This window comes from Dryobates pubescens, chromosome 26 (genome assembly GCF_014839835.1).
Source record: "Dryobates pubescens isolate bDryPub1 chromosome 26, bDryPub1.pri, whole genome shotgun sequence".
NCBI classification, from domain to species: domain Eukaryota; kingdom Metazoa; phylum Chordata; class Aves; order Piciformes; family Picidae; genus Dryobates; species Dryobates pubescens.
In genome coordinates this window covers 7185503-7199931 of record NC_071637.1, presented here as the reverse complement: position 1 = coordinate 7199931, position 14429 = coordinate 7185503, and the positions used below count along the sequence as shown (strand labels likewise).

The following is a 14429-nucleotide window of genomic DNA, read 5'->3' as shown; positions in this document are numbered from 1 at the left end:
GGCTCTTTAATATGCTTCTCTCCCAACGCACCACGTTAACGTGTGTTTGTTTAGCAAACAGTTACTAGGAGGCCTCGGTAGGATAAGGGGGAAAAAAAAAGTGATAGAGGGTATTATTATTCATGGCTGGAGGTGGGGAGGAGAAAGAAAAACAGTTAATGCAGCCAACAAGTTCAAGTAAGGTTCAACTTTGCTATTCCAAAATCTGCTGGTATGATAATGAGGCAGTCAAATCAGCTCAAATTAAGAGCTCAGGAAGGCTCAGCCTCTCAAAGAGCTACATCGTGATGAGATTAATTTCTGCCAGCCAGTATATAGCATAGTATCATCCTATATTAATGCAGAAACCCCAAATCAGAAGAAAAGGTAACTCAAAAATGAGCTAAAGCCCGTCATTTCCCCTAATTTTCAGTGCTGGTCATTGCTGTTCTTCATATGGATTAAAACATGATGTACCACTTGGCACCGTTCAGCTGCCATTTACAGGGACGCTTCCTTCCTCCCCTCTTCTCTCCTCAATAAACATTCACTAAAAGGCAGCACGCCTGCATTTTCCAATCAGTTTCAGCTGACTTTCATTAGGGTAAAAGGCAAAAGCAATCAGGCAAACAATAAAACTAACCTAGCAGTCAAAACTCATCAAGAAACAGTACAAAACACAGATCTGCTCCCTGTTGAAATGGCTCGAGTGGCTTTATTTGTATTCCCCTCTTTTCAGTTGGTGATTTTTTTGGGCGTGTTTTACGTTGGTGGTGGTGGTTTTGTTTTTCACTTTATTCTTTTTTTTGCTGCAAGTGTACTTCTCAGGTACTACAACATAAATGAGTCTCTGCTGCTTGTGACCACCCAAGGAGGGTGACAGTAGTGGGGTGATCTCAGAGGTCTGTGCTGAGGAGAGGATGAGAGAAGGAAGCAGCTTCAGTGTGTGATGTGTATCTCATTGGTGTCCTGCCTGGGCAGTGTCTGCTGGGAGCATGCTGGGGTGCAGTGACATAGGAAAGGCTATCAGAAGGGATTTCAAAGCTGTCAGAAAGCCAAGGGCTATCTGGAACAGGCATTTGTTTCTTGTAGTTTGGAAAGGTTTATGGCTGTGTCAACGTCCAGAAGTCAGTGAGCATGGGAGTGAGTGTTCCCAGATTGCAAGCCCACACTTCAAAGAGCTTGAGCTTTTTCTGAGCTCAATAGAGTTTAAAAATAAACAAAACCAAAACACAACCAGGGAAAAAAAAAAAAAAGACCCAAACCCTAACAAAGAAGCAAACACACATCTCCACACTTGAGTTTCATCCTCTATATTTATAGTCAAAATTGTCTTACTGAGCTGAGATCAAACTCTCTTGTTGAAATGCTGATGTACAGCTGCCTTTTCTTTTGTGTTCAAACAGATTCACCCTCCACTGTCTCTGCTTAGTGCTTACTGTGGCCTCATATGAATGATTAATTGCCAAGGATTAGCTTTTAGCTGCTTTTGTACACAGTTTGTATACAGTTGTTGCTATTTATTAAATATGTGATATCTAATCCAGTGTTTAGTGCTTACAAAGGGAAGAACCATCTGTGCTTGAGATTAAAACACTTCATTCACTTTGTGCCAAAGCCCTCAGCAAGGGCTCTGTGCTCTGCTGTAGTTAGAGAAAAGCCTTGGGAACCCAGGCATCAGAAGGGTGGACCCACGTGTGGACATGTCCCTGCATCAAAGTCCTTCTGTCTGATACCAGGTCTGCCTGCCCTAGCACAAAGACAAGCGTGGGTGTGATGAAAAGCAGAGAAGCTGATCAGGAAAGTAAGAAGTTTTAGCAAGAATAAAGGACTAAAAACTGGGAAGGTGCTGAGAGCTTGAAGGGATCTTGCAGAGATTTTTTCCTGCAGGCTTCATGTGTCACTTTTGTAATAAGAAGGGTGCTGGTATTAAATTTCTTTGCAGGCTACTTGCAAGGAATAAAAATTTAACAGCTGTAATCCCTTGTGTGAGCCCAGGGCTTTCTCAGCAGTGCAACACATGACAGCAAAGCTCCTCTTACAGGCCGGAAAGGTATGGGCAAACTCTGGGGCTGTGCAGCCCAGACAAAGGCTGCACTCATGGAACAGGAGGATTTGTCTCCCTAACGGAGTACATCTCCCCCAGCTTGTGAGGCAGCAGAAATGTGTCAGCACAAAATCTGTGCCGTTGTTCCCAGTTCCAAGCATGAATGGAACAAAAATCCCTCTGAAACACATTAGAGTAACCTTCTGTAACCTGCAGAAGGACCCAGGTGCAACAGTCACAGTAAGTTAGAGTCAGCCCAAAGGAACAGCCTCTTGAAATGCCCAGACACTCAGGTAAGGACCATGCTAGCAGCAAACACATTAGCAGGTAGAGGATACTGCCACTGCCTCTCTATCTATAGGGATTTACTGTGCCTGTAGGTTTCCCTGTCCCTTCATAATGTCATTAGTGTGGCTGATGCTGGTAGCTGGATTTGCCACTTCTCCCAATACATTTCTGGAAGAAATGTTAAACAGGTCACCAGTTTTGCAGACAAAAACATCACTTGAGCTCTCTTCTGCTTTCCTCACTATGTGGCAGCCTGGTATGGTATCAATGACTAGGTAAATCTCCCTGCAGCAAAACTGAGCTTACCTTCTGGTGAGAAAGCAGCAGTGGAACTGGTTTAGTCTTCCAAAAAATTCCACACTATAATATGCAGGACTAATGTGCCTCAGATTTGAAAAGAATTAATATCAATTATTTTGTGCATATTCATGAGAGAAAGGCTGGTTTAGCAATCAAGCTAATAGTTTTTGCTTAATTACATTTAGTTGATTTCATGCTATCTTGGCACATTCCTGATTGAATTTAACCATTACAGAAAACCCCTCCCACAACTACTTCAGCAGACAGCAACACTTTAAGCTCAGCATCCCCTGTAAATAGTGTCTGAGGCAGAGCAGACTGCTTGAGGCACTGGGAATTGATCACAAGCATTTTCTTCCCTGGTACACAAAAGCATCTTGCAGTTCTCAGTTGTTCACCAGTGCTGAGGGTTAAGAGGCATTCCCCCCCTTTTTTCTCTCTCTTTTCCTTTCTGAATCCAAACCATTGTTTACTCAAAAGCAAAGCAGATATCAGGAATGGGACAGGTACCTGAAAGGGGAACAGCGAGCTGATGGGAAGGTTTTGTCAGTGTAGGTGGTCTGGAGCCTGACTTGGTAACAGTTAATGACTTGCTGTAGTGCAGAGGGTTGAGGAGCAAGTGGGATGTTCTGTGTGTTGTGTGGGAGGTTCACCATTGGGATCTAACTCTTTAGTTGTCAGCCAGGGAAAGACCAGGCTCTTGAGTGCAGCACTGCCATTCCAGCTTCTGTGCTCCAAGACCAGCATTTGCACCACAAAAAAGGTAGGAATGTGCAAGCAAGATGAGATGTAGTGGGTCAGGAAAGAAGAGAAGGATGATGGGAGGAGTGCTTACAAGGAAGACTAGAATAGCAGGGAGCTGGGGAGAGCAGGTGCTAGGATGGCTGGAGCCTTGCTTGGGAGCACAGATCACCTTCTGACATGTGAAGCCTGAGCAGAGCATGCTGCCATAGCATGAGGACAGCAGTATGGTTTCTCTGCACAGCCAAACAGGGAGGACAAGCAAACAGTTTGTGTCTGTCTGGTGCTGACAGGGCTGAATACCTCACAGCAGTGCTGCTTGCTGGGGCAGCAGCCTCCCTGGGCAGAAGGCCAGGGCAGGGGAAAAATGTGAATCTTGAGCTTCCATGTGCCATGTGTTTGTTTTCTTTTTTGATTTCCCCCATGCTAGCAGCAGCAGAAATAGGACAGATGCTCCCCTCTTGTCTTCTCTTGAGCACTCTCACTGTGCTGACGTCTGAAGGCAGTGTATGCCTTTGAAGTTTGCCTTTTCAGTATTTTCATTCATTTAGAATTTTCTTTTCCAGCACACCATTTGCATCTGGGCTTTGCTCAGAAGGAAGACTGACACCATTTATCATTTAATGCAGACTGATAGCTCTCTGACAGCTAAACATCTTCTGAACAGCATTAAGGAATTCACAGGCAGCCATGCCTGAAGGCTACTTTTCTGCCCACTTCAGCTTAGTCAGCAGCAGTCGTAGCTGCAGCTATCTGGGTGCCTGTAGGCAAACTAAGCACTGACAGATAATCAGCAGAAGTATTGTATCCCCTTTTAAGCCAAATAGACTTACTCTCTCAACAGATACAATTATTGCAGCTATAACTGAAATCAAATAATTAACCATCACTCCATCTGGGCTTTTCCAGGATATGTCAAAATTATGATCTCACGTATTTCCAAAGCAAAATATAAATGTTTTTATCTTTATTTTGGTTTTGTGGATTTTATACCATGCAGTGCTCTTACAAAGAGCACAGGAGTTTACATTCTCACAGACTATGGACACAGTCACTGGGGACATCACAGGGGTGTGAGCGAGCCGGTCTGTGCAGGGTTCTACCCCTCCAGAGCACCGATCTCCTGGTGCAAACAAGTCTCGAGGACCCCTTTTGGGCAGGATGCAGAAGTGCCAGACCATGGGGAACTCTTGAGCATAGTTCTGTAATTCATAGGAATCAGTGGGACTTAGGGGGTTTGGAGGTTCAAGGTCTTACATTTTATCTTAGCATCCTTCCACATAAAAAAAAAGCAGATTAAAGGTTCTCTGTATTTTCCTTGCAACCTTATCCCCACATTTGTCCTTAACATTGTGTTACCTTTCGTTATAGCCTCAACAGTTTCTACAAGAAGCAGCCTGCAAGCCAAAAGGTCAGAACCATATGAGAAGTGACCACGTTCTGCAAGCCCTTTCAGATGATGAATAAATAGACATTTTCTAGTGAAGAGAAGTTTCCTTAAACAGGTCCCTGTCAATAAATACCACAGACATGTATAGCTGCCATAAGCAGGAGATGTTATTCCCGTGCAGAATGAAATGGGGAGGAGATTAAGGAACTCTCCATCTGTTTCTGCACCATGCAGCACGTGGGATATAGCTCAAAATACACTGGGCTCTCTGCTTCTCAGAGCCTGGGGAGACAGAGGCTGGCATAGGCATGGCAGGGTGGAGCTGGACAGTCTGACTCAAAGTATATTGTTTGCTGGGGGAAGTAGGGGGGGGCTGCAGGAAAAATCCCTTAGTAAATGGAGCATATGAATGAAACCTAGTCCTGATGCCAAGTTTATTTTGCAGGCCTTGATGGAGCTAAAAAAGCACATTAGACAAAACCATTATTGAACTTCTTGATTACATAACAATTTCCTCATCGTATTTCCAAGAATATTGAATCTATATTCAAACACCCTCCTACTCTCTCCCACACACCACCCCTTCTCCTTGCTATATCAGCTTCATTACTGAGCATGAAGACAGAAAAAGTATAGGGCATGTTGCCATGAGCAGATAGATCTCAGATGCTTACCCTGAGACTTTAGAGCCATCTATGGGATTTGGGCAGCCAGTCCTCATTACTTTTAACAGCCTCTGGCCTTATGCCTTGACCTTAGTCAGGGTCTTTAGCAGTGCAAGGAACAGATAATCAAGCAATAAATATCACCAAACTTAAATCACAGAATCACAAAATGTTAGGGATTGGAAGGGACCTCCCAGAGATCATTGAGTCCAACCCTCCTGCCAGAGCAGGATCACCTAGGGCAGGCTGCACAGAAACACATCCAGGTGGGTTTTGAAAGTCTCCAGAGAAAGAGACTCCACAACCTCCCTGGGCAGCCTGTTCCAGAGCTCCATCACCCTTACTTTAAAGAGATGTCTCCCATGTTGAGGTGGAACCTCCTGTATCCTAGCTTGTACCTGTTGTTCCTTGTCCTATCACTGGGCACAACCAAAAAGAGCCTGGCAGCTTTCATCCTGACACCCACCCCTCAGATATTTATAGACATTGATAAGATCTCCTCTCAGCCGCCTTCTCTCCAGACTAAACAGCCCCAGTTCTCTCAGTCTTTCTTCAAAGGAAAGATGTTCAAGTCCCACAATCATCCTTGTGGCTCTCCATGGGACTCTCCAGCAGATCCCTGTCTCTCTTGAATTGCACACCCCCAAACTGGACACAGTACTTCAGGTGTGGTCCCACCAGGGCAGAGGGGAAGGAGAACCTCCCCAGACCTGCTGGACACACTTTTCTTAATGCGTCCCAGCATGCTGTTGGCCCTCTTGGTCAAAAGGGCACATTGCTCTCCCATGGAGAACTTCTTGTCTTCTAGGACTCCGAGGTCTTTCTCTATGGGGCTGCTTTTCATCAAAATGACCCCCAGTCTGTACTGGAGCCTGGTTTTATTCCTCCCCAGATGCAGGACTCTGCACTTGTCCTTATAGTCCCTGCTGTCTCAAACTTCATTGTGTCTAGGGGGTGGCATGCACATTTTTGAGGTCACAAACTGCTGCTACCACAAGCTCAAGAGAGAGACAGGAGAATTCCAAACAGACCAACTCCTTTGTAGACCCCTCTTCTTCACAAGGATGAGCACAGACTTTGTTAAGACAAAGGATGAACCCCTGGGGCCACTCTTACCCAGTGAGCAGATTCAGGCCAAGTGCAGGTAGATATCTCCTGAAAAGTAGAGGTGGCCTGCCTAGTTTTTGGTGAGATTTTGGAGGAGGTGGGGATTAATGGCTTGCAAGCATGGTACATTCATCCTGCCTCAGAAAGCAGCAGTTGCACACAAACTGGCTACACTTACTCACATAATCAGCTTGCTTGTCTCATTTGCATGTATAATAACCAGCATGTAAGTACAATCATGCTAATCACTGCTTTAAATTCATTCAGACCTTGCCCTGCCTGTCCTTGGGTTATGTAGCTTCCACAAATGAAGCAGAGCAGCAATCCAGAGATTCACTCAATAAAAATCTTTGTGAAACAGTCCATTTAGTGGAGGAGAAGTATTTTCTGGAATCCTGCCCATACATACTGAGACTTGCACTACAAGCCAGCGCTGCCATTAGGAGTCCATCCAGTACCCTCTGCAAGACACCTGGGCTAGTGGGCAATGTCACAATTTATGGTGTGTTTCTACAGGTGAAATGTAAGTGTAAATACAAAAGCAAAGAGGAAGAGAACTACAGGGCATCTCTCATGCAAGCTCTTGGTAGAAGTGGTCTGAATGTTCTGCCAGGAAAACCTAATCTTAGACCGTGTCAGCTTCATGAGTAGTTTAAGGAGGGTCTGTGATGCTCTGTTGTGAAAACCTGCCCAGTAAGACCTAACCTTCTGGGGTCCTGTTATTAGTTCTTATGGACCACACATAAGGACAGTGGAGACTGGCTGTCATGGATGTGGCACTGGAAGGACATAGGTTCCCTCACCTATCCCTGCCACCAACGAGGTCTGTCCTCAGGCCAGGCATTTCATCGTTTTGTTCCACCAAATCTTTTCCTGCGCCTCCAAAATTTAGGCAACAAGCTTGTCCATTGTTTTAGCTGTGTGTTTTGTAGGACCTGCTGCAGCTGGAACCTCATTCTCTGCAAAGGGAGTTCTTGCTCAAGTCTGAACTTGTCCCATTGGCTTTTCTTGTTAAAGAGAGGTGAGCCTTCAAGAAGAAAGGAAGATGAAATGGGCAAAAATCAAATGAAAAGACTGCCTGTCACACAGAGCATCTTTAGAGGCTTTCTTTCCTTCATCTTTCTGTCTCTCACTAATGACAGTGGAAAATATGAAAGCTGCCAAGCTTAGATGTTCCATAAGGCCAAGACAGGAAACCTCAGTAGACAGACAGAGAGTGATTTCTATAATCTGAGATCCCAGACTGTAAATACATTGGGTCAGAGCCTTGTGCTACTGGATGCAGTGCTAATGCCTGACAGCAGCAGCTGGATCCAGTTTGCTGTGGACAACCATTCCTTGATTGTTTCCTGATAGATGGTGGATGCTACCAGCACAAGGTACACTTTAGAGATATTTCAGCTCCCAGTTATTTGCACTTTTCCTACTGAAAAGCGCTTTGAATACCTGAGGACAGTCAACTCACATTCAGACATTTTTCTTAGCCTGACAAGATTGCCAAAGATGTATGATTGCAGTAGGTCAATAAAGGGGAAAATCTGTATCTCAGGAGCACAGGTGACGTCTTGCTGCAACTTGCAGGAGAAATGATAAATGTCTCTCTCTGTTTATTGCTTAGCTCCATGGCTAAAATCTCCTAAACCAAAACCAAATTCTACCCTCAGATCTCCCAGTTTTAAAATTTATGCTCATCTGGCATTGCCTTGATCTTCAAAGCAGGAAGGTATATCAAAGGAAACAGAAGGTTTGACACCAATTACTGCTGCTGGATGCCATCCACTGAATAAAGATGGAGTGTTAATATTTACACTGAAAGTGAAGGAGATAAAACACATGAGGTACATCTAAGTCTACAAATAAGCCCTTCTGTGTATAGTGGGCAGAGATAAAACTAAGAAGAAAAGAAAAATAATTGAAATTACCATTGAAAGCATCCCAAACACCTTCAGAAATGTTGGGTTGTAAACAAAGAAACGATAGCAAAACCACTAAAATAGCTTTCTAGGAAAGGAAATCAGGCTCCATGCTTCTCAAGGGTATTACTTGGTCTTCAGAGATGGTCTTTTGAAACAATCAAGCAGGCAGCAGCAGTTAACTTCAGAATTTCTCCCCACTTCACAGTGAGACATTTGACTTCTGTTTTATTCTTTTAAGTTTGAAGCCACCAGTTCAAGCACTTTTTGTTGCAACCCTCTCTGCTTCTCTTCATCCCGTGGTTCTTCCTACACTTTGGCACCCCCCAAGTCCTTCCCACAGCTTCTTTGGCTCATTGACCTGAGAAGTCTCTCAACGAGTCGAATTCCCCATTGCACAAGTTGTTGCGGGGTTGTTCATATTTCAGCAGCAAATTTATGGAAGAGGAAGGTAATAAGGAGGAGGTGAAAAGTTCTCTAGTGATCTAAGGGTGCACAGCACAACACAGAAAACAACAAACTTTTTTTTTTTTAGGCCACCTGTTTGAAAAGGAAAAGGAATCTTCCCAGCAATTTTCCTAGAAAGAATTTAGTAACTGGAAGTGAGGCTATTCCAAAACTGCAGGCAGTAGAGCACTGCCCTGGATGCTATTTACACCTTTCACTTCTTCCATTTAATCCTATTTAGAAGATGAAACCAGAATGTTCAATGGAGGTATCTTTTGTTACCAGTCAAATCTCACTCTTCAGCTTAATTTGCTAGGTCTGCAGTGCCATGTACAAATCAAAGGTACATGGTATATTTTGGTGAGTTAAAGGGTAAATGGTTTTTATTCCACTGATTTGGGATTTCCTTAACAGCAAGTGGATTTTAAAACACTTCTTGCAATCAACATTTCAAGATTGAAACTTTTGCCTTACATTCAGGTTGTTTTGAAGGTGCATGGGCTTTTCTCCCCAAGCCATAGCTTAAGCTTGCTATGTAGATTTACTTTCAAGTGATGCTTCTAGCCTTTGTAGACTATTTCTGCCCTTTAGCTTTTGAGAAGAGGTGAGGCTGTTCTTGAGAAGACCACAGTGTTTCTGAACCACATTGGATCTGCATGTTTTTTCTACAGCAGCAAGGCTTGTTCCACAGTGACTGTCTGTGCAGGGATAAATGTTCAGAAGTCTGATATTTCTTTACCAGTAGGATATCTGTGCTGGGCTTGGCTGAAGAGAAATCCTGCAGGAATTTATTTTTCCAGGAGCCCACACAATAACTGTGGATATTCTGGTACTGTGAGGCTGGCTGAGAAAGGTCACTGTGAGGAAATCTAAAATCTAGTTATAGGGGCAAGGAGGGAGTGTGTCAGATTTGCAGTTCATGATGTAGAACTCTTGTCATACGTTTGATAATTCATTGTTTGATATTGTGTATCTAGTCATCATGCACATACATTGCAATTGATTTCATGCTGCTTTTCTATCAAGCAGGAAAAAAGCAAACAGAAGGGACCAGCTCACACTGAAATGAATACATAAAATATTAGTCACATGTACGCCTGTTTTGAAATCAGTGCTGTGTTTTGGCAGTAGCCTAAGAGACTAGATATAATCCCACCCAATTAATACACTAGGGAAAGAATTCACTAGCAGGAAAAAACCCAACCACTCCTCTAATTGTCTGTCAGCTCTAAAAAACCCCTAACATGACTTTAAAGGAGGATGCAATTAGGGAAAGCTGGAAAGGGTAGCACGAATGTCTATATAAAACAGGTATGGAAGGACAGCCTGCCTACGCCATCTGAAAGCTGCAAACACACTGATCGGGACTGTCACGCTTTCTAGCTCTGCATAAAGTCAGTGGCCCAGGGTCTGATGAGATTTATGTGGGTTTTCAGAGAGGCTGCTCACTGCAGACCTGTCTGCTGTCATTGCACTCTTTAGCCCAAGCGCTGATTTCGGGTGATGGATGAGGTCTCCAGTGGTTGGACGTGCCTGCTGTGACTGTCTTAGTGTTGTGCAGCCTGATTTGCCTGGATGAGTTTGCTCTTTCCCTGTGAGGAGGAGCTGGGATGGTCAGTTGGTCATATACAGATTAGCTCAGAGCTCAAAACATTTTAGAAGATTTGGTGAAGTTCTCATGTGCTTCACAGCTGCCAAGTTTCAAATTAGAGATGAGTCATTAAAAAAGAGCGTATTACTTGTAGGCTTACATGTAGTAGAATTACACACACGTCTCTGTAATTAGCCATAGACACCCCAAATTACAAATGTAACTGTGCATTAAATGGAGGACATCGCTCTGATCGAATCTTGCATTCACAATTGCATTCCCTCCTGCTTAGATTTCAGAGCCTGCTGTCCAGATGGGCTTTGCCGGGCACCTAATTAGTAGTTAATCAAAAGCTCCCGCTGTGAACTGCTTCACAGCCTTCCTGCCATCCTAGCTGCTTGGTACACGTTCCTTGACTACACAGAGATGAAGGCACAGGAGTTGAAGTAGATGCTTCATCTCTGCATCTGTCATAAATAAAGCAGCTTCCAAAATAAAATCACCTCAGGATGCACTGTTTATCTGGCTCCTGTGTGCTAGGAGCAGAATTTGTTGTGAAACGTGGAAGTGGAGGCACAGCCATGCGTGAATGGCGATGATAGATGGTGGAATATATGCTGAGACAAACTCACTGTTTTCTCTTTCCTTTCCAGATTTTGGCAATCATTTCCATCATGTTTATTGTACTATCTACAATTGCCTTGTCCCTTAACACACTTCCTGAACTACAAGGCGTGGATGAATTCGGGCAGACCACAGATAACCCCCAACTTGCCCACGTGGAAGCGGTGTGCATTGCATGGTTTACAATGGAATACCTCTTGCGGTTCCTATCCTCTCCTAAGAAATGGAAGTTTTTCAAAGGCCCGCTGAATGCTATTGATTTGCTCGCTATCTTACCATACTATGTCACTATCTTCCTCACAGAATCCAATAAAAGTGTACTTCAGTTCCAAAATGTACGACGAGTGGTCCAAATATTTCGGATTATGAGGATACTCCGGATTCTAAAGCTTGCCCGGCACTCAACGGGTTTGCAGTCCTTGGGGTTTACACTGAGGAGGAGTTACAATGAGCTTGGATTACTCATCCTGTTTTTGGCCATGGGCATTATGATCTTTTCCAGTTTAGTGTTTTTTGCAGAAAAGGATGAGGATGATACAAAATTCAAGAGCATCCCAGCCTCTTTCTGGTGGGCAACGATCACCATGACAACTGTAGGCTATGGAGACATCTACCCCAAAACACTTTTAGGTAAAATAGTAGGAGGACTGTGCTGCATTGCTGGAGTGCTGGTGATTGCTCTTCCCATCCCAATTATTGTCAATAATTTCTCTGAGTTCTACAAGGAGCAGAAAAGGCAAGAGAAAGCCATTAAGCGCAGGGAAGCTCTTGAACGAGCAAAACGAAATGGCAGCATTGTTTCCATGAACATGAAGGACGCGTTTGCCCGTAGTATAGAGCTCATGGACATTGTGGTTGAGAAGAATGGAGAAAGCATAGCCAAAAAGGATAAAGTTCAGGACAATCATTTATCTCCCAGCAAATGGAAATGGACCAAGAGAACGCTTTCTGAAACTAGCTCTAGTAAATCTTTTGAAACTAAGGAGCAAGGATCTCCAGAAAAAGCTAGGTCATCCTCAAGTCCCCAGCACCTGAATGTCCAACAGCTAGAGGACATGTATAACAAAATGGCAAAGACTCAGTCGCAGCCAAACCTTAATACTAAAGAATCAAGTCAATCTGGAAAGCAAAAGGAAGAGCTAGAAATGGAAGCTCTTCCTGGCCCTATGGTGCCCTTGCTGACAACTCACACTGATGGGATCATAGACATGAGGAGCATGTCCAGCATCGACAGCTTCATAAGCTGTGCAGCAGAGTTCCCTGACTCTGGGAGGTTTTCCCACAGCCCGCTCTCTACCCTTCCCTGCAAAAGTGGCATTAACGTGATTCAAGAGCAGAGCAGGCCAGAGGGAAGCGGTGCCAGGTTTGTGGAAATGAACCCAAGCTCCGAAGGCAGCCACCGCTCTGCTTTTTTCATAGATAGTCCCAAAAGCTCCATAAAGGCCAGTAACCCTTTAAAACTAAGATCTCTGAAAGTCAACTTCATGGAAGAGGACACCAGCACGTTAGGACCAGCCTCAAATGTACTGAGACTATATTCAGACCCTCTCAAGGGCAGAGGAGCTGCTGCTGCTGCCACAGATACTTCCTTACTCTCTGACAGATCTCTCATGAGCCCAGAAACCTCCATCTACACAACTGCGAGTGCGAGAACACCCCCAAAGTCACCAGAGACGCAGACAGCCATAGCTTTCAACTTCCATGATGCTGGTATACACAAATACATAGATGCTGACACTGACGATGAAGGTCAGCTGGTTTATGATTCAAGTCCGCCCGGAAATTTGAGTCCCAAGTACAATGTTACAAGCAGTGGCTATCTAAAGCAAAAGGACAATGTTTATAGAACAGAGAAGAACCATCTAGAAGCTGCTGCTTTACCCACCTCCCCTAAGCTGATAGGACAAAACTGCATTTACTCTATGGAAGGTATCACTGGAAGAACCCAGGGCAATCAGGAGACTGTCAGACTAGAAAATCACATTTCCCCAGAAGTCCATGTATTACCAGGCAGCGGAGGACATGCTAACACACATGATCAAAGCATCTGAGATGGGCTCCAAAAGAACTTACTGAAAGTTTAAAGGAATGTCTTTACAGTCAACACAAATGAAAAAAAAACATGAAAAAAAAAAACAAAACACAAAAAAGAGCTTCTGCATGGCATGAACTTGGCTGAAATAAGCCACCTGTTTCTAAAAGTCTGGGGGAGGTCCAGTGTGGGTTTGTGAAAATGTCCTTCTCTGAAACAACTCTAAAGACATTGCCCACATCAGTCAAAAATTAAGGATTGCAAATCATGATCACACATTGATCTCCTTTCATGTTGTCCAGTGAAGCCAATGTGACCAAATATCCATCCATTCCCCTTGAACGCTAGAGCTCCTTTTGGAAATATTAACATCTGATTTGCGTTAGTTCCATAAAGGATGCCAAGGCAGCCAGATTTGAACTCTGGAATAAATTGCTGGGGTTGGTATAAAGCTATCTAAAACACAATGCTTACTGCTTCAGGGCAGCTGTTCCCCATCTACAGCTCTCTCTGATGGATATTATGGCTAAAGGTAACAGGGAACACTTGCTTTATTGGAAAACCCAAGCAAAAACCATTTAAAACAGTCTAGGGAAACCAATTAGGAAAACGCTCTGTGTGTGTTTAACAATGCGATATCCCGTAGGACCTGACGTTTTCTTTTGAAATATCAGCAGGGTGAGTTGCACCACTTGTATCTAAATCCAGACATCCCCTAGGACATAGTGAAACTTGCACTTACCCTCTGCTAAGAATCGATACCTGCCCCAGGGCCAGTGCGTGGACCCTCAGGGGATCCACAGCCCATGCTGGGAAGGTGTGAAGGAGCCATGCAGAAGCAGGACCCTCCGGAAGCATTGCAGCCAGACCCCCTTGCCAGTACCAGGGAGCGCAGGGCTGGAAAGAGAGCTTGGCTCTCGCCCTACCCTTCTGCAGAAGGGCAATGCTCACTGCCCTGCCCCACGGGGACAGTGCTGCGGCTGGCCCCTGAGGGGCCAGCGGTACCGGGATGGCTCCCAGGGCCTCCCCTTCCTGCCTGCACACCGGTTCCTGGTGTCGGCCAAAGTCTTACCCTTGGTGTAGGAGAGGAACCGGTTGGTCTGAAGCTTTTTGTGCCCGCATGGGGCGGTGAAAGATATGCAAGTGTTACATAAATATGCAAAAAGAGGGATTCGTTAGCGACCCGGCCCCGGCCTGGCCCTGCTCTCTGTGCCAGGAGGTCGGGCAGGAGTGGCTCCTGCAGAGTGCTGCGAGAGGCAGGAGAAGCAGGCCTGATGTTTTAGTAACATCCATTCATTTTTAAAG

General features: G+C 44.6%; 1 protein-coding gene across 1 annotated transcript in view; it reads left to right on the top strand.

The window, feature by feature from the left end:
* KCNB1 (potassium voltage-gated channel subfamily B member 1) overlaps nucleotides 1–14084 on the top strand; it is a 128915-nt gene extending 114831 nt beyond the window's left edge. The window contains exon 3 of the mRNA XM_054173656.1: nucleotides 11122–14084. Within this exon, the coding sequence (XP_054029631.1) occupies nucleotides 11122–13143 (2022 nt within the window). The 3' untranslated portion in view covers nucleotides 13144–14084. The remainder of the gene's footprint in view (nucleotides 1–11121) is intronic.
* Nucleotides 14085–14429: the final 345 nt, after the last annotated feature.